This window comes from Ctenopharyngodon idella, chromosome 16 (genome assembly GCF_019924925.1).
Source record: "Ctenopharyngodon idella isolate HZGC_01 chromosome 16, HZGC01, whole genome shotgun sequence".
Lineage (NCBI taxonomy): Eukaryota > Metazoa > Chordata > Actinopteri > Cypriniformes > Xenocyprididae > Ctenopharyngodon > Ctenopharyngodon idella.
The window spans coordinates 25,331,730-25,357,608 of NC_067235.1; the positions used below are offsets into that span (position 1 = coordinate 25,331,730).

Consider the following 25,879-nt stretch of genomic DNA (forward strand, 5'->3'; position numbering starts at 1 on the left):
GATGTTGAAAGCGTTGAAAGCATTTTTTGTCATGTTTATTTGCTTAATAGAAAGTTCAAAAGAACAGCATTTATTTAAATTTTTGGTAACAATGTACAAGTCTTTACTGTTACATTTGATCAATTTAATGTGTCTTTGCATTAAATAAGGAATAATTTCTTTAAAAAAAAAAAAAAGACTGACCCAAAACTTCTGAACGTTAGTTCTAAATACATATTTAAATATACAACACTTCGCATTTGATAACATTAGTCAGCATGAACTACCAATAAAAATACTGAAGCATTCCTTAATTTTCATTTCAACATATACTAATGCAAAATCAAAAGTTATATCTGTTATCATTTAATGACCTGCGCTAACATGCACGATGAACATTTAAATTATTTTAGATTTATTATTGGCTTATACGACTATATTTTTGTACATGCTTATTCTTTTCTTACATTTAAATCAATTTCCATCATATAATGTTTAAAGTCAATCTTTAAAACACTAATAATTTGTTAAATGTCTTAAAATGAAGACATTTTTCATACTCTGCATCATAATGTTGTGATGAAATTATTTAAAATGATTCATTTTAATTTTAAATTTGTGTTTTGTTTATTATTATTTTTTTTGACACATCAAAATAAAATGTTGATTTTGACATTATTGTCCATACCATCAAAGTAGTCACCGTTTGGTAATTGTAATAACCGTGCATCTCCACAAAAAACATGAGGCCAGTACATTTTTGGAAGGATTGACAAGTGATTTATTTATTAAAACAAAAAATATACAAACCTGAAAAGTAAAAAAAAAAAAAAAAAAAAAAAGTAACCAAAAAGCCAATCTCCACTGGACTGGAGGACTGAGTAACAGTGCATATAAATAAACAGTACAAGGATCAGGAGTATTAATGTATAAAATACGGTGAAAGGGATAACAAAAGAAAAAAAAAAAATTTAAGGCCATAAAAAGTATACAACCACATTTTGGAAACACTGTTCAGTTTTTTAACCTTAAATACAAGTCTGTCATTTGGAAAGGGGCGACTACCATGTTTGATTACAGGACTTTGATACAGTCAGTGCAATGGGTAGCTAGGCCTATGACATAGTTTACTTTTGGGTAAAAGATCTTTCCTTTTGAATAAAAAAAGTAAAGCTAAAAAACTAGGGATCACCACTATGACATACTTCTCAGTGATTTAAGCAGCACTTATTTTTTGTATGTTTTTTGTAGCAACCCTGTTAACATCTAATATATCGATGAAGAAACCAATGTAGAAGTAAGGCTTTTTCTTCATCTCAACTTTCTCATCCAAACCCCTAGAGACCCGAACTCAAAGGCTCAATTTACTGGTAGATAAACATATTTGGGGCTTTTTTTTGTTGGTAGATATTAGTATTTTGCAATAATATTCTATGAAAACAAAAGAATATTTAAAGGTTTGATTCTTAATGGCAGAACAGGTGGAGCAATTTCAAGAAACACTGGTAACCAATTGCAAATATAAAGTCGGAGACAAAAGTTTGTGGGATAAAAGGGAAAGTGCATTTACAATTGAAATAGTTACTTTAAAAACAAGTACAAACTTCCTTCTGCATTAAACTTGTTATACTCCAAAGATTTTAGTAAAAGGCCTCAAAATGTGCTTTTAAAAGTGGGGAGTCTCCATGTGGGAATTTGCGAAGGAAATCTCTGATCGGTGCTGTCAGAAACAATGTAAAAGTGTCAAGCCTGTACACTTTTTTTTTTTTTAAATTTGTAGCTGTAGAACCGAAATGCCAGTAACTACGATACATGTACCGTCTGACGTGTCGGCTGTAATCTTACATGTTCGCTCGTGTTCCTGACAGCATTAAGACGTAATAAACATGAGCCCAAGAGACAAACAGGCTGTAAGGGTGATGGAGAAAAGTGTCACTACAGCACCAGTTAAACACAAATGATAGGAATAGTATAGGATATATTTATATCTATGTATACACATATCTATACTCGATTTAATGCTAAAACAACCCGAAAATACTCATCTAAAAACCAATCTCAATACTAGTGCAAAAGGTTTCGTGCTTGTTGAATGAGACCCAATAGTCTTATGTCAGGTGCCCCAAACAGTTGTGTATTCGCCCCCCTTGTATTTGTCGCAAAACACGATGTAACATTTAACCTCCGTACATTCAATATATTGGACTAACCAGCCAGTAACTACATGTATCTGTAATACAAAAGTGCAATATAACAGCTTGTTGTATTGATATTATACACTAGGTACAAAGAGTATTGAAGAGTGTTTGTACACAAGTATTAGGAACACCTGATATAAAAGGAGACCCGGAGGAATGTCGCAGACAGTCTGGTCTGGTCTGGTTAGGAGCGGCCGCTGCTCTTTGAGGCAGAGCTGGATAGGGGGACCAGTGCGGAGCTCTTGTTTCTGGGGCTTCGTTTTGCTGGTGTCTTGCTGGGGCCGACGGCTTTCTGCTTCACTCCACCCTTCTCCAATGCTCTGCCACACACTCGATTTACCAGACTGTTGATCTGCTCCTGTGCAAAATAGTGTGAGATAATTGATGTTACACATTTACTTTGAGAAGTTTATGGTAAACAGATGTATCAGAATAGCATATTATTCATAATCTGCAGCAATGTTGCCAATTTACCAATTTTTGAGACTTTTTTCAAAAGCCTAGCAACATCTTGGACAAACCTTATCTAGATTCCGTGACTCGCCCACTGATCTATATTTATATTAATATAGATCAGTGGATTTGCCAGTATGACGTATCATCTAGCGACATTTAGTGACCAGTTTTAGCTACTTTCAACTGAAAGCAATTGGCAACACTGATTTGCAGTATACACAGAATGCTGCAATTAATTAATGCAATGTGACAACAAAAATTTGAAACTCATGATCCAAAGGTATAAAAATGATAGCCGATATTCGAATTCAATACTACTTTGGGTAAATAAATAAAGTAAATGATTTTAAATACTACAAGTAAATTTATGCATTACATTATAATGTTCAAAATAAAAATGGATATTTATTTTGAGATTTGCTAAATATTACATTAAGTGTTAATACATTCTTATTTTTATTTTTTTATTTTTTGATGACAGCAAAGTAATTTAAATGTAAAAAATCAAGCAAATAAGCATGTACACTACTCTTCAAAAGTTTTGGCTAAGCACAATTTTTCTCCTTTTTTTAAGAAATTGATACTTTTATTCAGCAAGGGTGCATTAAATTGAGCAAAAGTGACAGTAAAGACATTTTATTTTACCCTCACGTCTTTGTTTAACTTTTTCTTCTGTGGAACACAAAAGAAGATATTTGGAAGAACCGTTTTTGTCCATATAATGAAAGTAAATGGGACCCAAAACTTCATTGGACCCCATTGACTTTCATTTAATAGAGACATTTTTCAAAATATCATCAACTGTGTAAATGCTGTTTTGTTTGCAGTTTCTATAAGAAATGTTTTTTGAGCAGCAAATCAATATTATATTGATTTCTGAAGGATCATGTGACACTGAAGACTGGAGTAATGATGCTGAAAATTCAGCTTTGCCATTACAGGAATAAATTGCATTTATATTCAAATACAAAACAGTTTTTAGCTTTAATATGGTTTAATTTTAGACACCACTTGCAAAAAATAGACCGTATACAGTTAATTTAATTCTATTCCAAACTTCAATCAATACACTCGCTGGAGACAGTAAAGTACCTCAGTGTAACGAAACATCATCTTGAGGCCACGGGGGGACCTGCGCTTCTGGATGTATCGAAGAGCACATTCCAGACAGAAAACTACATTATCACTCTCGTGAACAACCTGTTGAAGAAGACACAGGGGGAGAGTACAGCATATATGCTAATATGACTTCTTATAGCATAGCTAGAACAATTAGCCTGGAGAAATTCCTTCATAATTTGAGAGAGACCACTTTGTAAATGCTACTTCAACTCAGGGTTATTCCTTTACACCAGGGGTGCCCAATCCTGTTCCTGGAGATCTACCTCCCTGCAGGTAGATCCAACACACATGTCTGTAATTATCAAGTGCTCCTGAAGATCTTAATTAGCTGGTTCAATTTTGTTGGATCAGGGCTGAAACTGAACTTTACAGACTTCCTGGAACAAGATTGGGCACCCCTGCTTTACACCCTATTATTGAAATTTTACCATGGAGAGGTAACACAGATGCTGGCACACTTGGCAGCGCCTGTCAGCCGTGTCTTCTGTAAATCTCAAGCGTTGCTGCTTCTTCTTGTCTGCATGAGACTCGCAGTTTGTGCCGTAGCGCGCAGACAGACGGAGCCCGGCCTCGAACAGATCCCTGCGCTGGCTAATCTCTGCATCCCTGAAAATACAGAACAGGAATTTTACCCAACATTTATGGACAGTTTAACTAGCACTTAAAGATCTTTAAAAACACTACTAATTTAATAACACTGTTAAATGTAATCTTTAGCAAATCTCAAAATAAATATAATTTTTTTATACGGTACATTGGAACGTACCTAAATTCACTTCAAAACTGTAAGTATTTTAGTTGTAGTGTTTCATTGTTTTAGTTATTCTGATAAAATAGTATACAAATGTACTAATATATATATATATATATATAGGTTTCAATAGTTTTAATCGCGATTAATCACACACATTTTGAATTAATCGCATGCGTTAACGTTGACAGCCCTAATATATAATTAGATCAATTCTCTTAGATCTGTAGCAACTTTTGAAAATCTTAATGCGTCTGTTGCTCGATATCTTCTTCCTCCATTATATACTCACCTCAACCAACCTCAATCAACATGCAATTGCAAAAAAAACCAACATCAATCAAAGAAAGAAATTAGATTTTAGGCAATTTTCTGCCAAATGAACTCAAACAAGTCAAAACAAGGCTTTAGGGTGTGTTTCAGACAGACCTGAGATCTTTGATGAGGCTGGAGACTGCATTCATGAGCTGCTTGTTGTCCCGCTCAGATGTAGCGATCTGGTAGAGCAGTTTCTCTGTGGAGAAAGGCTCCTCTATACGACGCCGTTTAAGGTCCTGCAAAGCAAACATGACACACAAGCGTGAAAGTCAGAGGAAGCGCCGTACTCCCACAGGAATTAGGCAAAACCTCACTTACAAAAATACAGCTCTATTTGAGTTAAACCAAGCCAAGTTCCAGCTGGCTTTGTCCGTCCGTGCGTCGAGTTTCTCACCTTAGCTGCCTCGTAGCCCAGTTTCATCCACTGGGGGCTGGCGAAGTGCACTGTCTCTGAGACACTGTAGCCACAACACACCTTAGACACAAAGGTCCCTGGGAAACATACCATGAACTGACCACTCTGTTGCACTGTCCGGTACACTTTCACCCCCTTTCGACGGAGCACCTCTGGAGAAATCTGTCATGAAGATGACGAGACAAAGAGGAAATGATCGTGTGAACATCACGTCAAACCACATTCTCATTTTCATTACAGAATGACTTTTGAGCTATCTACAGAACACAAAATACATTTTCAAAATTTTTCTTCTTTTTTTGTCCGTACAATGAAAGTCAATGTGGTCCAAAACCAAAATTGTCATTAAATTGTGAGTTTTCTGCAGAACATAAAATCTGTTATTTTGAAACATGTCTGTTTTTTGTCCATACAATAAAAGTAAGTGGGGTCCAAATTTTGAGTTTTCTGCAGAACACAGAACACAGTTGATGATATTTTGAAAAATGTCTCTATTAAATGAAAGTCAGTGGGGTCCAATGAAGTTTTGTGTCCCATTTACTTTCATTATATGGACAAAAACGGTTCTTCCAAATATCTTCTTTTGTGTTCCACAGAAGAAAAAGTTAAACAAAGACGTGAGGGTAAAATAAAGTTTTACCCAGAAGTAAAACAGTCAATGTTCCTCTCTCACCATAATGTTCCTCTCTAGCATCTCCAGCCCTGGAGTGCCGTTAGCCTGTAGCAGTGTGTGTACTACTTTGTCAAGTTTTGATTTCTCTTCAGCTGGAATACAGTACCTGAAAAAAAGAGACACATTTACTATAGAATATGCCATTTGGGTTCAGTTTATACCAGCTGTAAAGGATGACAACAAACTCTTTAAACTCTTACCAAATGCAATCAGCACCAGTGTGTAGGTAATCAATATACGGAAGGCTGTTCTGGTCCCGACACCAGCATGAGGTAGAAAAGACCATGCCTATGTTCAGCCAGGGGATGGTCACTCCTTCATTCAAACAACAAACAGAATGAATTTTACTAAATGAAATAAAATTTTCAAATCATTCTAAATGATCTAGTAGGGGAATATAATTTAAATCTTGATCATCAAGGCATTTTATTGTACGCATGAAAGTTTCATTTTTTCAGAAAAAGCTTGGGATACCTGGCACAGCACCAAGATGACGCAAGATGGATCCTGAGTTATTGGAAAGGACAGTAAGATTCCATCCATGCCTTGAGTACAAAGACAAACATATCAAAGGCATGCAAACAATATTTTATGCACAAAAACAGGGTTAAATGATTTTTTTTTTTTTTTAAATTTTATTATCTACACTTTACAATAAGGTTGTATATATTTTTAAAGCACTTACTAATTTTAATAATAATATTTGTATTATAATAGAATTTATAAATGTTAAGAATGTTAATGATGTTAATTTGCATATACATATATATATATATATATATATATATATATATATATATATTATTTATTTATTTATTTATTTTTTACAAGGGATGCGCAATATATCATACAATATTGGATATTAAATTGTGCCTGCTTATTTCCCTTATTTAAGGTGTGGTCAAAATGAATAATCATTTTTCATATTGTACAATGTAATGTTGAGATGCATGAATTTACTTAAAATGACTTAAAATGATTTATTATAATGTTTAGTAAAAAAAATACTTTAAAAGCGTATGTTAAAGGTAAATTCTGTCATCATTTACTCCCCCTCAAGTTGTTCCAAACCTGTATAAGTTTCTGAACACAAAGGAAGATATTTGGAAGAATGAACTAACCAAGCAGATCTCGCCACCTATTGACTACTGTAGTATTTTTTTTCCCTACTATGGCAGTCAATGAGGGACGAGATCTGCTTGGTTCGTTCATTCTTCCAAATATCTTCCTTTGTGTTCAGCAGAACAAAGAAATTTATACAGGTTTGGAACAAGTTAAGGATGAGTAAATGATGACAGAATTTACATTTTTTGGGTGAACTATCCCTTTAACATTAGTGAACTAAAAGGAAAATGATATATAAATGATAAAAAATATTAAATAAAATCTACATATAAAAGATACCTGATGCGTTAAATAATGTTAACATGTACAACCTTCCTGAAAAATGTTAACCTTTTTCTAAACCCTTACTTTGAAAATGGCTCAGACTTGCCCACAGGAAATCCACTCCCATGAGTCTTTGTGTCAACCCTCCCACAGTGCACAGCAACATGGCATTCCTTTTCCTCAACCAATCTCCAGTACTCCTTCTATAGCAACAGTTAAAATAGGGCATAACATGACAGTGACATGACAGGAACAAATCACTGATTCCTGCTCATTAAAGAGAAAAAAATAAAGACATACCTCAACTTCAGCAGTGTCTGGCTCTTTGCTGAAGCACATGTTCATAGTATTCCTGGCTGCCCTGTAGAACGTTGTCAAAGAGAACGATTTCCCCTGAGAACAACAGACAAACACTGAACATCTACATCAAAGTCTGACGCTTAACAAAAATGTTTATAGATATAAATATACAGTATATATGCATCCCAAAAGTAAGCAGATATACCCTGTATATGCACTTGTGTTGTTCATTTATCACCCCTTCTTCCTCCCCTCTCTTCTCTAGTCTTCTCTGCCGGGTGGTTTTCGCCGTGGGGTCCAGCTCTCTGAGGTGCTCACGCGCTCCGCTCCGGTGCAACGCTCCGTTCACCAGCCCATTTTTGGGCTCGCAGCGTGGAAGCAGAAGAGCGGCATGCTGGGATATGTCTCCCTGGCCCTCTAGGGGCCCACTTCTTCTCTCCAGGGTCTCCTTCTCTGCCAGCACTTCCTTCTCCAACTGGGCCCTCTGGGCTGGTGACAGGGAGTCGTAGGAGAGCAGGTACTGGCAGTACGCCTCCTGGAGCTTGGCCAGCCTATCTTGAGCCGAGCGCGGGATGCCCAGCAGATCGGCGAGCCGGCCCCACGTCTTCAGGTCTGTCACCTGCTGCATGCCCCCCATCTCATTAAGGATCTGGAAGAATCTGGCTAGGTCCAGCTCGCAGCCACCTAACATGAAGCAAAAAGGGATACAAATAGGTCACTGCATATTGCGGTCTCTTTCACTTTTATCTCTAAATGTGTGCGCACATTACCCATTAGTCACAGGCATTCAAACAGCTCACATTAGTGCCAGACTGGTGACTGTTTGAGTGGCACTTTGAAACTAAAGAAGGATTTGAGGTTGGCAAGAAGAACGCAGTGCTGTCTGACATCGCCTAGATGATTTTCCCCATTCAGTCAACAAGAGACCAGACTGAGCCGTTTATCTAAGTCTTGGCTCTAGATGCACTGTGTAATCTCATCAAAGGAAGCTGCCCTCGCGAACATGAGCTAACTAATCTGTCCAAACTGGACAGGTCAGTGACTGAATGACAAACAGATATGCATTTAAAATACAAGTGAAGACTGAATGTTAATATAGTATAAAACACACCACTTACTATCTGAGCTAATCTAATCTAATTAACTTACTATCTAATTAACTTCAACTGAAGCCTGGACTCAACAGAGAATGTGATGTAATGCAATATAGGTATGAATATAAAACATCAGGGCCTGGGTGAGATGTTATGCCTTTGATCAATATTAGGAAAGCTACAAGCAAATCAGAATTTGAAGTAGTTCCACTGCAGTCAAGCTAATAGCAAAGTTTCCTAAGGAGGCAAAATTTGGTTTTAAATTAATGTCATTTAATATTTAAATTTAATGTGACGATATAATTTATAATAAAACCAGATTTTTCTGACACAAAAAGTAAGGGTTTTGGAATGAATAAACACCTAAGTTGGGGTGACATTTAACTTAAACAGATAAATTCACACCAAACAACTAAAAAAAAAAACTAAAATAGAACCTAATTAAAACATAGTGATGAACAGGAGCATTTGACATACATTACTATGTTTTGCTATAAAAAAATATTCAGAACAAACAGATTCAAACTGAATGAATCAGACTTTCTAATGCTACATATGAAAGAGAGAACGAGAGAACTGATTCACTAATATGAATCATACTTTCAAATGTTTCAAATCAAAGCCGGGCTTTCATTAATTGTCAATACTTTTTATTTTCCCCATTTATTATGAACTGATTCACCACAAATGATTCAAACTTTCTAATTCTACATATGTGAGAGAGGAGCATTTAAAGGGATAGTTCATCCAAAAATGAAAATTATCCCATGATTTACTCACCCTCAAGCCATCCTAGGTGTATATGACTATCTTCTTTCAGACAAATACAATCAGAGATATATTTAAAAATATCCTGGCTCTCCAAAGATTTATAATGGTAGTGAATGGGGGGCCTGTTTTGAAGCCAAAACAGCGTAAGCTTAGACGCCTCTCGCGGTTCAAACAAATAGGGCTGTGCAACAAACTGAAGCTCCTCTTCTCTTATATCGAAATCATCCAATGTTTTAGACTTCTAATTCATGACCGGTGTTTTGTTTTGCTCTAACCTCTGCACGTCCGCGTTCGTCATTGCCTCATGCGTCAGGTCAGAGTTCACTCTTCCGCCACAAATCGATGGGTACAGGCATCTGCCGGAAGCTAGTTATTTTACTTTTTAAAATTTTAAATATGGATATTTTTCTTACAAAAACCCAATGCTTTGTTTCAGAAGACCTTTATTAACCCCCTGGAGCCAAATGGATTATTTTTTATAATGGATGGATGCATTTATTTTGGGCTTCAAAACACGCCCCTGTCTGAATCAGACTTTCCCATGCTACATATAAAAAGAAACACTACTTTAAAAAACAAAAAGCTGAGCTTGCTGCTTTTACTTTGTTACTCCCCAACACTTAGACTGTCTTAGACTGTGAAATATGCCCACGAAACTTTGTTTTGGATCTCATGCAGCACTTCATACCTATAAGTGGAGGCTCTTCCATATTAATGCCTTGTGTCCGCAGGTGTCTCCTGATGCAGGCCAACCGCTGTACATTTGGGCCCCAGCGTCTGCCCAGCTTGTGCACATGCTGCACGTACGAGACAAAGCGCATCTCCTCTTTAAGCTTACACTCGGGACGCCAGCCCGCTGGCGGAACAATCCGGTACAACCCAAACGCCTCCGCTTGCCCCCGCGCAAACTCCATATAAGCTAGCGGGTCATGGAACTCACGTGTGCCAGGATAGAAAACGGGAACCTCTGTGACCTCGGCGCTGCGCCGGCCTCGCTCTTTAGGCTCAGCTGGGTTGAGGGGCTCAGTCACATTAGAAGGATTGCCTTGTTTTAGAGCATTGCTTGTTTTGGGGGTCTCTGATAGTTTGGGGGAGTTGGCTGGTTTCAAAATGTCTCGTGTTGAGGTAGTGGGGCTGTTCTTGGCCAGAACGGCGGCTTTACAGTGCATTTGTTTGGTGAACATGAGCTTCCCCGCCGTGGCCCGTTTGGGCCGCTGCGATCTTGGTCTCGCCGGTGTCTCCTGAGCTGCTTTCCTACTTCGTGTCTCTAAGGGAACCACTTGCACTTTGACCCTCTTTACCTCGACCTCTGCTCCAGTCAGATTAACCCCGGCTAACTCCAACTGCCTCTTTGACTGTCTCAGTCCATTTCGTCTGGGTGGGAAAGTGTCCGTCCCACTCAGCCTCCCAGCTGTTGCTGGTGATAGCACCTGTTTTTGCATCTTGGCGTGGCTGGTTTGGGCTTTTCCTGAGTTGGAGTGTGTGTGGGTGTGGCGTGTGTGGGTGTGGCGTGTGTGTGTGTGTGCGCTCAGGCTGAGCTTGGCCTCTTTGAGCAGTCTGGCTTTGGTGTAAGTCACGTGGCCCTTGGGGTATTTCACAGCTTTGGTCGGGGGAGTACGGAGTTCTCTCGTTTTCCTAGAACTGATAGAGGAGGCTCCCGATGTTCCGTTCATTTTGGAGGGCTGAGGGATGACAAAAAAAGACTTGTTTTGTTATTTCATTTATTTACACATTTATGTACAAAACTGAATATAGATACAACTGTTTACACGATTTGGTATTAAGATGCATTTTGTTTGATCGGATCATAAGTGGACGATGCTGAATGCAGGTGTAAACGGGGTCTAAAAAGTTTTGAGCTTGACCACTTCCAGAGGTAGTCAAAAATGCATTAGACCGGATTGCTTTCATAATGGAAACGCTTATGTGGTCGAATGTGTTCGATCAGCCCCAAAAGACCCCCTACTCTCCGCCTACTAATCTAATGTGTAAACATTATGGGGGAAGAGCGTTAGCCAGACGGGATTTAAACTTCGTCGGCTGAAGACCCAAGTTTGGTTTGAAGATGAAAAATGTGTTCGGCGTGGTCTAGCGGCTTTCAGAGCAGAAATGAAAGCTGATGCTCTCCGTATGTTTTCCTTCCTCTCTCTGCGTGTTCATGTAAATGAAAGCTTATTTCGTCCATTAGACTGAAAGATCTGAAAAATCAGGACAGAAGTGGTTGAAAGTGGACAAAAGAGACAGATTAAAACACCAGGTGTAAACGGGTATGTGTCTGCCTTGTCTACTTGTGATCCGATCGAACAAAATGCATCTTAATACCAGGTGTAAACAGGGCCATACTTTAAGCTGATGTGTGTCATTTTTCTATATTTTTACATTTCTTAGAAATGTACTTTTTGTATTCATGTTAGTTTCATATGGTTTTAAAAAAAAACTCTTATTTCATTTTAACTCTAAAATGTCAGGTGGTTTAACCATCATATTTAAAAAAAAAATAATAATAATATTATTTAAAAATTAAATTAATTATTAGTTCATAAACATTACATTTTTAGGGAAGCACACCACATTTTAAAACCTGGACTAACTTTGCATTGTCAGTTTATCTGATATTTTAAGAGACTGACAGGGGTCTTCACAATATAATTTCCTGTTTTATGCTTTTGGCATGGCTTTGATTTTGTGGACAAATGTTAATAATATAATATTAATATTTTTACAGTTTTTAATAAACAAATATTAGAAAGTGTTTTCTTAAAATATTAATTTAATATTATTGTTTTCTTAAAATAACAAAAAAAACTAAAGTTTTTCTTTTGAATGATATTTTTTTAATAGAGCTTTTTTCCCTATTTACCCCCCCCCCCCCAAGTCAAGTTCAAGTCACTTATTAATATCAAGTATATTAATATTAAAAATGAGTCTCGTCATTGACCCTAATTTTTACATTTATGTATTTGTCACGTTTATCCAAAATAAATTACATCTTATTCAATCAGTACATGCATTCCCCGGGAAACAAAACCATGATCCTGTCATTGTTAGAGCCACATGCACCTGTTTGAGCAACAGTAAACACTGTGGTTTTGCAGTGCTACAACATGAGTTTGGTGTGGGACTAACTCTTCTTTTACTGACATAATGACATAATGTGATTTGAAGGCAAGGGCTGGGAGTGTTGTTGCACAGAAGAAGCATACATTACTTCCTTAAACTTAAGAGCAAACTCCAATTTTTCATTTTCAGAGTGACCACATTCATCCACTAGGGGGCTCAATGGAGCAGTTCTTTCATTCTTTAGGGAGCTCATGCACGTGACCTGGGCCATGTACTATGTTTCATCTGCATGCGGTGGGGGATGGGAGAAGATTAATTTGTCTCAAAAACCAAAGTTCTTGTCAGAAACCACAACAGATCTTCAAATGGTCCACTACATAGAGAGACAGTCCATGTTTACAAAAATAGGACACAGTCCAGAGTATGTGGTACTTCCACACTCCACTGGCTTTGATTATGTGTGAGAGAGGGAGAGGGGGGTTGGGTGGAGGAGAGATGACATCATGTGTTGCTATAGGCCTGCTGCAGGATAGTAGGGAAGGGTAAAGCTAACCGTATGCTGCTCTGCGAGTCCATAGAATGCTCTGGCAGGAGGGGAGGAAATTTTGATGAACACTCACAAAATGGTCTACATTACATAGTCTCTATTATCCCACTGTTCTGGACTGACTGAATTAGCAGACAGTTATACAGGCAAATGACACTGTGTGCACTGGAATATAATGTCGTGTGAAGATGGCATACAGTATCTCTTGAAAGTGGAACAATTTTTTTGCTTTTCAATTATTCATCATTCACTTATAGTAAAGGTCATTCAGAGATCAGCTACACATATATTGTGGTGTATAACAGCAACAAATAGCAACATATGAAAATAAATCTTACCACAATAAGAGATTCTCGATTATAAAATGTGTTATTGTAAGCTGGCTATGTAGCTTCTACAAAGCAGCAGGATTTTAAGGTATAAATACAAGCAGAATCTGTCGTAAAATTAATTATATTCAATATTTACCTAAACATTTATACATTTGAAGCCCTAACAGCCCATGCTTTATTTTTATTTATAAAACGGTTAGTTCCTGTCCTTGATTCTGATATAGTTGTGTTTTATTCACGATAAAACACGGCTATGACCGCTTCACCCAACGGTTCTGTGTATCACTACACAACACCCTTAGCAACCACTCTTAGCAATGTAAACGGTTTGTTCTCAGTTGATATTGTTCATTGAAGCTTACTGTATTATGTAGAAGAGTACTGTGAGAAAGAGATCGAGTGAGCGAGTTTATTACCTGCATTCAGATTTAGCATTTTCCTTCAGGTCAGTCCTATGTTCATAATAAAAAATCTGTTTAAATGTCCGATGTATTATCTTGTCCTTTTAACAGTTAAGGGGTTTTCCCGTGACTGACAGCGCTAGTCAAAGCATTTGTCAGTTGCGTCTTGTTCCATGTTCACAACAATTCAGTCTTTTCAATGTAAAAGTCTTCGCTTCGTCTTTGCCGCCATCTAATGGTGTAATAATGTGACTTCAGTTGCTGTTCACGGTCAGGGACTATTTTTTCAGGTGGAAGGAAGGCTTTTAGTGAAAGTTCACTTCATGAAAGTTGCATAGACATATTTTTGGCTTTAATATTTGTATTGTGTGGTAACCGTTTTATAAAAGCAATAAGGTACTCGAGGCTAGTGCTGTATCGTGAATAAGTCACGGCTGAAGGGATACAGCACAGCCTCGAGTACCTTATTGCTTACTTATTTTTTTCTATTTTTGTTGTCACCACAACTTCATTTTCTTGTTATCTTGACATAACAAAACTTGTTTTCTTAAGATACCAACTAGAATGTCATTTTCTCTTGGTTTTTTTTTTTTTTTTCCAGTCTGGAGGTAACAAACGCCATTTCAAAACTGCTACTTCATGGATGAGCATATTCAATTTTTACGTTCATCAGGGACTTAGCTGAAATAGTTCTATGTCTGTCGGTGACAAGACCACTTCCACATCAGTGTCCTACACTTGGGAAGGAAGCTACAACTTTTATTGTGAACATGTGGTCAATTTCTCTGCTAGCCAGTTCGAGGGATTGGGACGTCTGGATTATGTTTGACAGATGCTGATTAAACGGTCTGAAATTATGAACAATATTTCTTTTCTCTCATGTGAAAATTAGTATTTAAGTTGAGATGCTGGGAAAAACAATACAGAAAAATATGTGATCTGTGTGAAAACAAAAAACAAAAACAAAACAAAACCTCCATTCCTACCTGTTTTTGATCTGGTACAGCCCGGTTGGGTCGTAGATTGTGTGTAGTGGAGGTCCTAGCTGATGCTACAGAGTTCTTCTCCTTCCCATGGACCCCGTCTTTCCCTCTGGCCCTCAAACTGCTTTCGTGTTCCTCAGCAGCTCGTGTCTGCCCATTAAATACTGGTAGAGAAGCACACAGCACAGATCTAATGTTAAGTTTTTTAGCACACTTTGTTAGTGTATGTATGCATACTTAATTTATCAAATTAAAAGAAAACACACACACAAAAATGGGCATTATATAACATTTACCACATGTATTTATTTGAATGCTTTTGTGTCTTATTTTATAGGATGCATTATGGGTGCACAGTGGTTACACGCACTGAACTGATTTAACCAGATGGTTTCCCTCCTGGGTGACCTAAACCAGGTGATTTAGTACTGTAGTGGAAAAAGACCCAGTTTTGAGGCTTTCTGCTGAATGGTCCTGCTGTATCTGACTGCTCTGTGTCCCACTTTCTGTGCACTTGACTTGTAAATTGCTCTTATAAAAGAAGACTGCCAAGCAGCTAACAGAGTCTGCATAGAGGCCTTGTCTAACACATGAGAATTTATGGGATTTTAAGGCTCAAATATTGTAACAGCAAAGCTGCTTATAGCTCTCAAACTAACATCAATAAATCACTGAAACCCAGTTACACAAGTGACTGAATGCCACTAAAAATGCTCACAGCTGTGTTAAAGACTAATGCCTTGCTTTGACTGTAAGAACAACTTTATATTGCATAAAAACCTACTATAACAGATTCTCATTCTTCCTGAGAGCCACCCACATTGAAGTTGGACAAAAGAAGCAAAGTTTTTCAAAGTTTTGAGCCTCCATTAGCTAAACAAATGGTGAACTGAACAGTGAGTCCAATGTTAGCAGTAAAACACTAAACAAGAATTGAAATGCTCTTTGGGTCACTTTACTAAATGAAAGCTTCTAGAGGGACCAACTTATCATTCAAACAGTTTGGAGCTTGGCCAACGGCGCACATAAAAGTGTCATATTTAGCATGTGGTCTCGTACAATATGTAAGGAGACGTGGCTCTGGTTTCGAGTATGGATTCTCAACATGACTCCCAATTTCATTAGGAAGCACAGAGAGCTCCCTTTCAGACACGACACACGGCACAGAGAGTGGATACAGAGCAGCAGAACTTCTTCTGCAAAATCTTGGTCAGTGTGTTTCACAGATCTCAAAAGGATGGGACGCATTTGAGAGGAATAATCTTAAAGAAAAACCCTAAAAGCTGTTCCCAGTTTTAGACACAGACACCGTGTTTATCCTTAAGGTCCAATCTGACCTCGAAACCCCAGCAAGGTGACGGGTGTATGGTTGTAGTTTGTCAGGAGCCCCTCAGACATGTGTCGAGTATGTGGAGCAGTATTGGGTTACTGAGGTGTCAGATTACACTGCAGATTTTGCTGAGTGGGTAACAGGGTCCGGTTACAAACCCAGAGATAGAAAGATATGGGCCAAGAACTCAAAACACGAGGGCGGAGTGGCGTTCAGCACTTTATTAAATGGAATCTCAGCTAAATTCAGCTTGACCTGTTTCAATCTGTTAGCTATAATTAGGATGCAAATCTCAAGAGAAAGAGGAAAATGAGCACAAGCAGTGACCAGTGGAATCATTAATAATAGATATCAAAATTAATGTGAAAATAATTATCAATACACATAAATATTCATAAAAAATATGTAATATATAGCATTTTTGTAGCACAGCTTATCTTTTAACACATTTATACACATATGAAATATTTATTTATTTATAAATAAATATTTTTAAAAAATAAATTCAAAACATCAAATAAAACAAAAATAAATATAAAATATGTTCTATCATTTGAATGTTTGGGGTCGGTAAGATGTTTTAATGTTTTGAAAGAAGTCTATTCTGCTTTCAATGGCTGCATTTAATTGATCACAAATACAGTAAAACTATAATATTGTGAAATATTATTACAATTTAAAATAACTCTTTTTTATTTTAAAATATTTTAAAATGTAATTTATTCCTGTGATGGCAAAGCTGAATTCTCAGCATCATTAGTCTTCAAGTGTCACATGATCCTTCAGAAATCATTCTAATATGATGATTTGATGTTAAAGAAACATTTATTATCATTGCGCTGCTTAATATTTTTGTGAAAACTGATTTTTTTTTCAGTATTCTTTGATGAAAGTTTAAAAGAACAGGATTTTAGAAAGATTTATAAATGATTTTACTGATCAATTTAATGCACCCTTGCTTAATTAAAGCATTAATTTCTTTAAAAAAAATGTTTACTGACCCCAAACCTTTGAAAGGTATAATATAATATAATATAATATAATATAATATGTGACCCTGGACCACAAAACCAGTCATAAGGGTAAATTTCGAAATTGAGATTTATACATCATGTGAAAGCTGAATAATTAAGCTTTCCATTGATGTATAGTTTGTTAGGATATGACAATATTTGAAAATCTGGAATCTGAGGGTGCAAAGAAATTTAAAATATTGAGAAAATCGCCTTTAAAGTTGTCCAAATTAAGTCCTTAGCAATGCATATCCACTCACAAAAATACATTTTTGATATATTTACGGTAGGAAATTTACAAAATATTTTCATGGAACATGCTTTTTACTTAATATCCTAATGATTTTTGGCATAAAAAGAAAAATCGATAATTTTGACCCATACAATGTATTGTTGGCTATTGCTACAAATATACCTGTGCTACTTATGGGTCACATATAATATAATATAATATAATATAATGTCTTTGCTTTTTTTGCATGCGTGCATACTCGGACGTTGAATACCTTGTGTTATATGGATGGTATACAGCAAATGTAGGCAACCTAACAGTGAGGGCTGTGTATAGTCATGGCTCATTAACTGTATGGTGTGGAAAGAGGCAGGGCCATAACTCACCTCACTGGGGTCCTTAAATGGAACCAAATGTCCAGCCTGTCTGCTACAGGCAGTGCAATAATACACTGAACACTACACATGCCACACAGTAAAATGGATTGTAAATTGCTATTTTAAGTAAAAAGGATTATAAAACGCAAAGCGAGATAAAGTTTATGTGTGTTTGTGGTTATTCACACACTTTAACTATCTAATGGATGGTGTGTTTCAAGAGTATGAGTACCATGACCATTGGCGATGCATTTGTTGGGTCCTTTGCTCTTGCGTGGAGTTGACTGGCAGGAAGCAGGGGCATTGCTAGCACTGTCTTCTTCCTCATCCTCTTCCTCATCTACATCTTCATCATCCTTAGCACTACCAAAGTATGTCATGTTGCTGGGCAACGCAGCAGAGCCTGAACCAATGAGAAAGAGGGTAAAGACAAAGTGAGGGAGTATCATGCAGAGACAGAAAGAGAGAAATACAAAACTACAAACAGAACAGTAGTAATGGCTACCAGCCATTCAATCTCCACATATCTTGCTTTGAAAGAAACCTGATTGTCGTTAAAGGGATAGTTCACCTGAAAATGAAAATTATGTCATCATTTACTCACTCTCATGTTGTTTCAAACCTGTATGACTTGCTGTCTTAGAAAAAAATTTAAAGAATGTTTATGTTCATACACTACCGTTCAAAAGTTTGGGGTCAATAAGATTTTTTTTTTTTTTTTTTTTTTCAAATATTGCTGTTCTTTTGAACTTTCTATTCATTAAAGAATCCTGAAAAAATGTATCACTGTATTTAATCAAAAATATTAAGCTGCACAACTATTTTCAACATTGATAATAATAAGAAATGTTTCTTGAGCAGCAAATCAGCATATTAGAATGATTTCTGAAGGATCATGTGACCCTGAAGACTGGAGTAATGATGCTGAAAATGAAGCTTTGCCGTCACAGGAATAAATGACATTTTAAAAATGTATTAAAATAGAAAAAAAGTTACTAATAATATAAATGCAGCCATGGTAAGCAGAAGAGACTTCAAAAAAAAAACAAAAAAAAAAACATATATATATATATATATATATATATATAAATCATATGAAGGAAACTTTTCAAATTATTGTTTGTTCTGCAGGTTTTAAATGACACGATGGTAAGTAAATAATGACATTTTTTTTTTTTTTTTTTTTTATAAATATTGCTCTAATCTATCAAAGAAGCTTTTGTTGTGTGTTTTGCACAGACATTCTCTGTGGGACGAGAGCACAATAACTAGAAGATAACTTCTTAAAACTCTAGTACGTGCAGGGGTGCACATAAGTGGTAACGCAGGTATGCATGCGTGGTAAAAAATAAACGATGCGCACCAGAAAACATGGAGGGAAGCGCTTTTGAGTACCAACATTTTTGAGGACCGGTTCACAGGGACACGTTTACTTACTGGAGTAGGATTTTTCTCCATCTCTGGTAAGATAGCAATCATGATGATAAGTGTGTTCTTTAATTATTAGGTGTGCAACAGATCGCAGTTAATCCGTGATCCGTACGGATAAGGGCCAATGGTTCGGCACGCATGTGATTCGCGGATTAACTGCTAAATTTAACCATCACAGAGTGAAAGTTTATCATTTGGACGTGTTTTGTCTGGCCAATTAACATATTCAAACGATTTAAAAGCGGAAGAAGAGGCGAAAATCGGGACTCGCGAGCTGTTATCTGTGCGCACAGCCTCACACCCCCGAAACGCACGAACACCGAATTAATTCCTCTTTCGCGTTTACTTGCGCTTGAATGGACACATACTCACAAAATTACGTCAAAATATCTGTCTCGGCAAATATTCTCTCGGTTATGTCATAAGTGAACAGTTGAGAAAGAAACCGGATGTGTGTCAGTTATTCGGTGCGTTCTTTCCTTCTTAAAGTGACAGCAGCCTTTGCTGTTGTCTGTGTCATTAATGTTAGTAAAATAAAAAAAAAACAACATTATCATCATCTACCATGTTCGAAAGAAAAGAAGATAGCGAGGAGAGCAGTCAGAAGGAAAGTGATGAGGACAGCTTTTAGGATAAGTGTGTTGCGTAAAGTGTGAGTACCAAGCAACATCTCCAGGTGCTCCCTTGAGAACCAGACCAAAAAAGTTATGAGTATGTGTATTTGTGCACTGTGCAAAATTCCATATCCTGTATGACTTCACTGTCCCAGCACTGTGAGAGAGATGTTAATTGTGATGGTAAAGTGGTCCAGCACTGGCTCATCGCGTGCGCTACTGATCCTCACTGGAGGGTTCAGCGCTCACAATGGAGAGCCTGTTCACGAGCTTTATTCCACATTCCCTCAATAGCCATTTATCTGCACCAGAGTCACTGGGTCTATGGTGCTCGCATGTGCCATAGCATGTGATTGTGTGTGTCTGTGTGTATGAGTGAGAGAGTGTATATGTGTGCCCGAGGAGGGGGTGGGGAATGGGGCCAACTGGTGAGAAAGAAATAGTGAGGAGAACTGGCCTGGGTGCTTTGAATCAATCCACTTCTCCAACCACAATAACCAATAGAGTGTTAAATTTATATTGCAACCTGGTCATATCTACCATTATTTGAGATCAATAGAAATGAACTATGTGAAACATTATTAGTGACTGGTTATGGACAGTGAGCTATAATTTCCAGGTGAAATGAGAGCTGAGCTGAATTGTGAAAGAAAGGATCTCTGGGCCCCCTAGATTACGGAAAAAGGATCTTTAGGCCAGTCCTCCATCATCAAGGGTTTTAATAAGGGCTCCTGGGGTCTTGGACCTATTGGCTATTGTTCACATCTCAAAAGGCAACTGAATGATTCTTCGATTCCTCTCTGATAATGCCTGAGATTTTGAAGAGCCATTTCAGAGCAAATATTAATGAATGTGATTTTCATCTCACAATACTACTCTACAGTAATCCAGCTGATGATTTGATATGATGAAGTATTCAACTCTCACTTTCATTAATTAAAGGGTTAGTTCACCCAAAAATGAAATTTCTGTCATTAATTCAAAAATCAAAAATATCTTAATTTGTGTTCTGAAGATGAACAAAGGTCTTACGGGTTTGGAACAACATGAGGGTGAGTAATTAATGACAGAAATTTCATTTTTGTGTGAACTAACCCTTTAACATGACATGAATAATGTTGAGTCCATATTTAGTCCAAGTATCCTATTATTTTTGGAAAGAGTCGGAACATCACGCCTCATGACGTCCTCTGATATGAATTCTTCCTCGAAGCAAAGTGTGACTTTGCTTGAGGAATTTTGTGAACCCAAATCTGTTTTTACATCTGTCCCTTATGGGCTGATGGAAAATGAGAAAGAGAAGGAGAAAGAGAAGGAGAAAACAAGAGAGAGAGAATCAGGCTAAAAGAGGCACAACAAAAAAGGGATTTCAGTTATCTTATCACCATCTTGGTTGGAAACAAACACTTTTACTGTAATCAGTTATGACATGAGTGCATATTAATATATATCGAGTATAGAGTACACCTAATTTGGGTGTCATCATTTAGTAATGTTTATAATATAAAAATAAAAATAATGCATATAATATAAAAAATAAAATGATACCAGCCCCAAATTACTACCATTCAATAGTTTGGGGCTGGTATAATTTTTTATTTGCTTGAAATTACATTTATTGGATTAAAAATACAGTAAAAACAGTAATATTGTGAAATATTTTTACAATTTAAAATAACTGTTTTTTATATTAAAATATTTTAAAATGTAATTTATTCCTGTGATGGCAAAGCTGAATTTTCAGCAGCCACCTGATCCTTCAGAAATCATTCTATTATACTGATTTGATGTTGTTCTTATTATTAATGTTGATTTTTTTTTTTGTGAAACCATTTATTTGAAAGAGAAATCTTTTGTAACATGTCCAATTGAAAGCAAATGTCTTAAAGTAAATTATACAAATGCAGTTTTGAACATTCTCAGTTTTTATCAAGTAATTTCACTGTTTTGTATTAGTTTAAGAAGGAGCTTTTAGAAGCAGACAGCAAAATAAAAAATAAAAGATTTGAGTGCACATTGATAAGTGACATCTGTGCTTCCCCACTCATGAGAAACACCAGCCGCCAATGCGTAGGAGTTACGGCTTAAATCAGCCTTGACTTATGTGACACTACAAGCTCTGGTTATATTTTAAAAACCCATAAACTGATCCACAATGCCACTCTCACATTTACGTTTGCTCTCAGTTCTAACCCAAAAAAGAAAAGAGGTTTGATATGATGACAGGGACAAATGAAGACTGGGAAAAGATGTTCTCATTTACATTCTTTATGTTTGAAAATCCATTAACCCACTTTGCCCTTAGCCAAAGAGTCCATGGCAAATCCAATCAGTCTGTTCCCTGTCTTTACACAGCCATATGCAAGAAAGAAGAGAGATGGAGAAAGTCAACCATTTTCAAAGGAGCCTGAGAAATGTGAGTGGGAAGGGAGAGAGAATAACAGAAAGTATGACGTTAACTCAATTTGTGTCCCCTATGTTTGTTTTGCCAGTAAAGATGAGATGAAAAATATGATGAAGGACTGCAGCAGAATTTAGCTATCACAAATCCAGACTGCGGTGATTCCATCATTGTTTACATGCAAAAATTTACATCTTTTTTAATTTTTTTAGTTTCAGTTTTAGTAATTTTAGTACTTATTATTTTACTTCAGTTAGTTTCCTTTCCAAGGCAATATTTTTCATATCTCTTTTTTTTTTAACTTTGTGTATTTCATCTAATATTTATATCGATTTCGATTAATGAAAACAATTTTTAATAGTTTTAGTTTTGGTTAACAATAACTGCACTGGTCAAAACCAGAGAGAAACTGATTTCAAAAACCACAATCTAAATTTAATTTCTATTTACTTCTCCCTATGAACTCGAATAGTATAACAGCTCCGTCCACACTGAAATCCCATTGGACCAAAGTTCCACCCCACATGAATATTAAACATGCAACATGGACAAGAAGAAATCCCTCGTCTACTTAAACATCTTCGAGAGCTCTTCCTTTCCATTGTCACCTTTGACTCGCATACTGGATGGATTAAAATTGAATTGAAAATGTACACTGGGAGATCAGCCAAGACACAAACACTGTAAATAACATCAGCACACACAAGAGAGTCACACAAATGTTTGCCAACAATAACCGAGACTCCCATGTGAGAGGTGAATGTGCGCTGCCCAGAGGCAAAGAATTATGGAGTCTGTAAACATTTTAAGAGTTGAGGGAGTGAGAAAATGAAGACAGACAAAGATAGAAGGAAAGCAGACCCACCTCTTAGACAGAGGAAAGTGAGGAAGTCTTCAGTTTTGGGTTTGCGTCTTGTGAGATGATTGAGCAGGGCGGCTGGGCTTGGGGGCATGGCCTCCAGCACTTTTAGCGGGGTGGCGTTGGGAGAACAGGGATGAGACTGAGCAAACTTCCTCTGAGCCTGCAGTCTTGGCCTGGTATGAGAAACAGGGAAATAGGGAATATATAAAGGATTAGTTCTTTTAGAAATGAAAATGTCATTATTTACTCATCCCTCCATCCTTCATTTATTCATCATGCAAGTTTGAAGCCTTTTATCAGTCGTTCTTCTAAGCAATTACAATAAATGCAGATCAAGCTTTGGTTTTCCAAGCTTTGTATGTTACACTAAAGAAAGTCATGTGTGTTTTGAACAATATGAGAATAAATGATTGAAGTTCAGTTCAAGCTCTTTTTTTTGTTTTTTTTTTGTTGTAAAGATACTTTTTAACTTTTAATTGCTCATGCTATATTGAAAAACTAGTTCACAGACCAGATTTTTGGAATCCACAAGATGAAAAAGACAACCATAGAGATCTGAATTGCTCCTTTGAAGGGATAGAGTTGCTAATCTAATCCTATATAAAACCTGCAGAGGGAAGCAGTTTGGTCTGACATATAAAAGCTCAGCAAAAAGTTTGACTATGTAAGTCATTTTTAATTGGCCAACAACATATTTAGCTAACAACATATAACAATTTTGATGCTTGTTCCCAGCATTGGATGTTCCCACCAGGCTTAGCTATCAAGACGTCCATGTTTGACCAGCTACACCAGTTAAGTTTTGCTGGTGAACACTGTGGATCAGAAGAATGTAACTTTATACTGTATCTCTTTGGCAATGAAAGTTATAGAGGGGTACCATTTCATTTAAGTGATACCGTGAGCCATTGTCAAATCTAAATGTATATATTCATCCATGAAACCACATTTCATCCATGCACTAACTTAAAATGACATAGAACCACAATGTACTGTGCTGGAAATCTCACAGAGAAAAGGCTCAGTGAACTCACCTCTTTCTGACAGGCCCTTCAATTGAATACTCATGGCTGCAGTCTTTGCTCTGAACTGCATGTTGTGTCCTGTCTGACTTACAGCTTCCAGCAAACAGCCCAGATTTAGTTCCCGAACCATTCAAATGACCATTTGCAAAGGAGCCTGGGAAAGGAGGTGTGATTCAAGTTTAAGCAATAGACATATACACATAAATACAGAAGAAAACAATTTCCTCCATCCTATTATTTCTAATATTTCTATGACATTTTCTGTTAACAAATGAAATAAACAAATCTAAAGGGCGTAGCATCCACAGCAACTCTTCAGTGCCTCTGAAATGGAGAAGAGGATTGAAACAGGATTTTTCCAATCATTCAGTCTGCAGCAAACAAACACAAGTGGACACTCAGACTAAGTGCACACTCAGAATAAACTGACAGGAAGTAGGGAAAATTACAGTGCCTACAGTGTCCTGTTACAATTATTACAATTATACAGTGTCCTGTTACAATTTATTAAGTTTCAGTCATGTTAAGCAGCCAAAAATTAAAGTAGTCTATGAACTAAAAATACAATATGTGCATAAGTTATTGTTTTTCCTCTTCCCTCATACAAAATTGAGAATAATAACAGCAGATCTATCTAAGTGTATGGGGCCTATGAGAAACATGAATAAATTAATTCTGGAAATCTAGATGTAAAAGTTAGTATTAGTACACAAGATGTGACCTTTACAATGCAATAATCATGTCTGTGAATAACATAACAGTTAAAAAGACAAACATCTTTTAATCAATTTACATTTATTTCCATAATAAAGATTACAACAGACATTTATGATATCAATAATATTGTATTGATGATATATATTTTTATTCAGTATGTTATTAAATTGTGTGGGCTGTGTGTGATTTATTGTATGTGTCAGCAAAGGTTGCAAGCAAGACAAGGAGATGAACAGGATTTAGTCGCAGCAGTTTTAGATTTTAAACATGAAATTAAAACAAAATACTCGGGTTACTAGGAAAAAACTGAAACAGAACAACCAATATATTATAGATCTGAAAGAAACACAGAGCTTAAATACACAGATAAACCATTCAATGAAATAAACAACGTGTAGCTGGTAATCAAATCAATGAAAAACCAAACTAACGGAAACACAGGAAACTGAATTAAACACGTGCAAAACCCACCCAAAACACAAAGAATACCTGATCACCCGTAACATCTCCCCCCATCATTATTTACAACAAACAAAATGAATAAAGTCCAACAGAAGAGGATGGGAGGAAGTATAGGTGGGGAACGCAGAAAAGGGATGAACATAGGAGCCAGAGCAGAGAAAACAACAGGAGGAGCCATGGAGAAAACAACAGTGGCAGAAGCCAGGGAGGAGTCAACGGTAAGTGAGCCAGGGCTGAATCCCCAGCAGGAATCCCAGGACGAAAACCCAAGGTGGAGTCCAGGGAGGTAGGAGCCATTGTGAAGCGGAATGACTGTCTGAGACAAGGCTGATGGTGATGGAGACCCAGACGGAGCCGAAGAGCTAATGAGACCGGGTGACACAGAAGGTTCAGGACTGAGGTGAAGCTGGAGGAAAAAAGGAGCCTGGCGAAGCCAAAAGGGTGGAGAGACGAGTCAACGATGAAGGCCCATAACTCCATCGTGATGGCAGAGTGACGACTGACCAAGGCAGAGCCAGAGGGACAAGGAAGCCTGGTGGAGTCGTAGGGATGATGGTCCCAAGTGGAGCCGAGGGGGCGAGGAGCCACGCTGGAGCCAACAGGTTGACAGTGGAGGTGGAGCGATG

The 25,879-nt window shown here is 37.1% G+C and overlaps 1 protein-coding gene across 2 annotated transcripts in view; it reads right to left on the minus strand.

Moving 5' to 3' along the window:
* Positions 1 to 165: 165 nt before the first annotated feature.
* jarid2a (jumonji, AT rich interactive domain 2a) overlaps positions 166 to 25,879 on the minus strand; it is a 41,099-nt gene continuing 15,385 nt past the window's right edge. The window contains exons 3-18 of one of the 2 annotated variants that reach the window (XM_051864345.1): positions 24,084 to 24,228; positions 23,053 to 23,222; positions 17,974 to 18,144; positions 14,793 to 14,953; positions 10,155 to 11,148; positions 7,807 to 8,285; positions 7,602 to 7,694; positions 7,386 to 7,504; positions 6,387 to 6,457; positions 6,113 to 6,227; positions 5,913 to 6,018; positions 5,330 to 5,401; positions 4,936 to 5,060; positions 4,184 to 4,361; positions 3,726 to 3,833; positions 166 to 2,535 (exon numbers count right to left, since the gene is read on the minus strand). In XM_051864345.1, the coding sequence (XP_051720305.1) occupies positions 2,362 to 2,535; positions 3,726 to 3,833; positions 4,184 to 4,361; positions 4,936 to 5,060; positions 5,330 to 5,401; positions 5,913 to 6,018; positions 6,113 to 6,227; positions 6,387 to 6,457; positions 7,386 to 7,504; positions 7,602 to 7,694; positions 7,807 to 8,285; positions 10,155 to 11,148; positions 14,793 to 14,953; positions 17,974 to 18,144; positions 23,053 to 23,222; positions 24,084 to 24,228 (3,281 nt within the window). In that variant the 3' untranslated portion in view covers positions 166 to 2,361. Of the gene's footprint in view, positions 2,536 to 3,725; positions 3,834 to 4,183; positions 4,362 to 4,935; positions 5,061 to 5,218; positions 5,402 to 5,912; positions 6,019 to 6,112; positions 6,228 to 6,386; positions 6,458 to 7,385; positions 7,505 to 7,601; positions 7,695 to 7,806; positions 8,286 to 10,154; positions 11,149 to 14,792; positions 14,954 to 17,973; positions 18,145 to 23,052; positions 23,223 to 24,083; positions 24,229 to 25,879 lie in introns of both variants that reach the window. The other variant, XM_051864344.1, reaches the window with a different exon arrangement.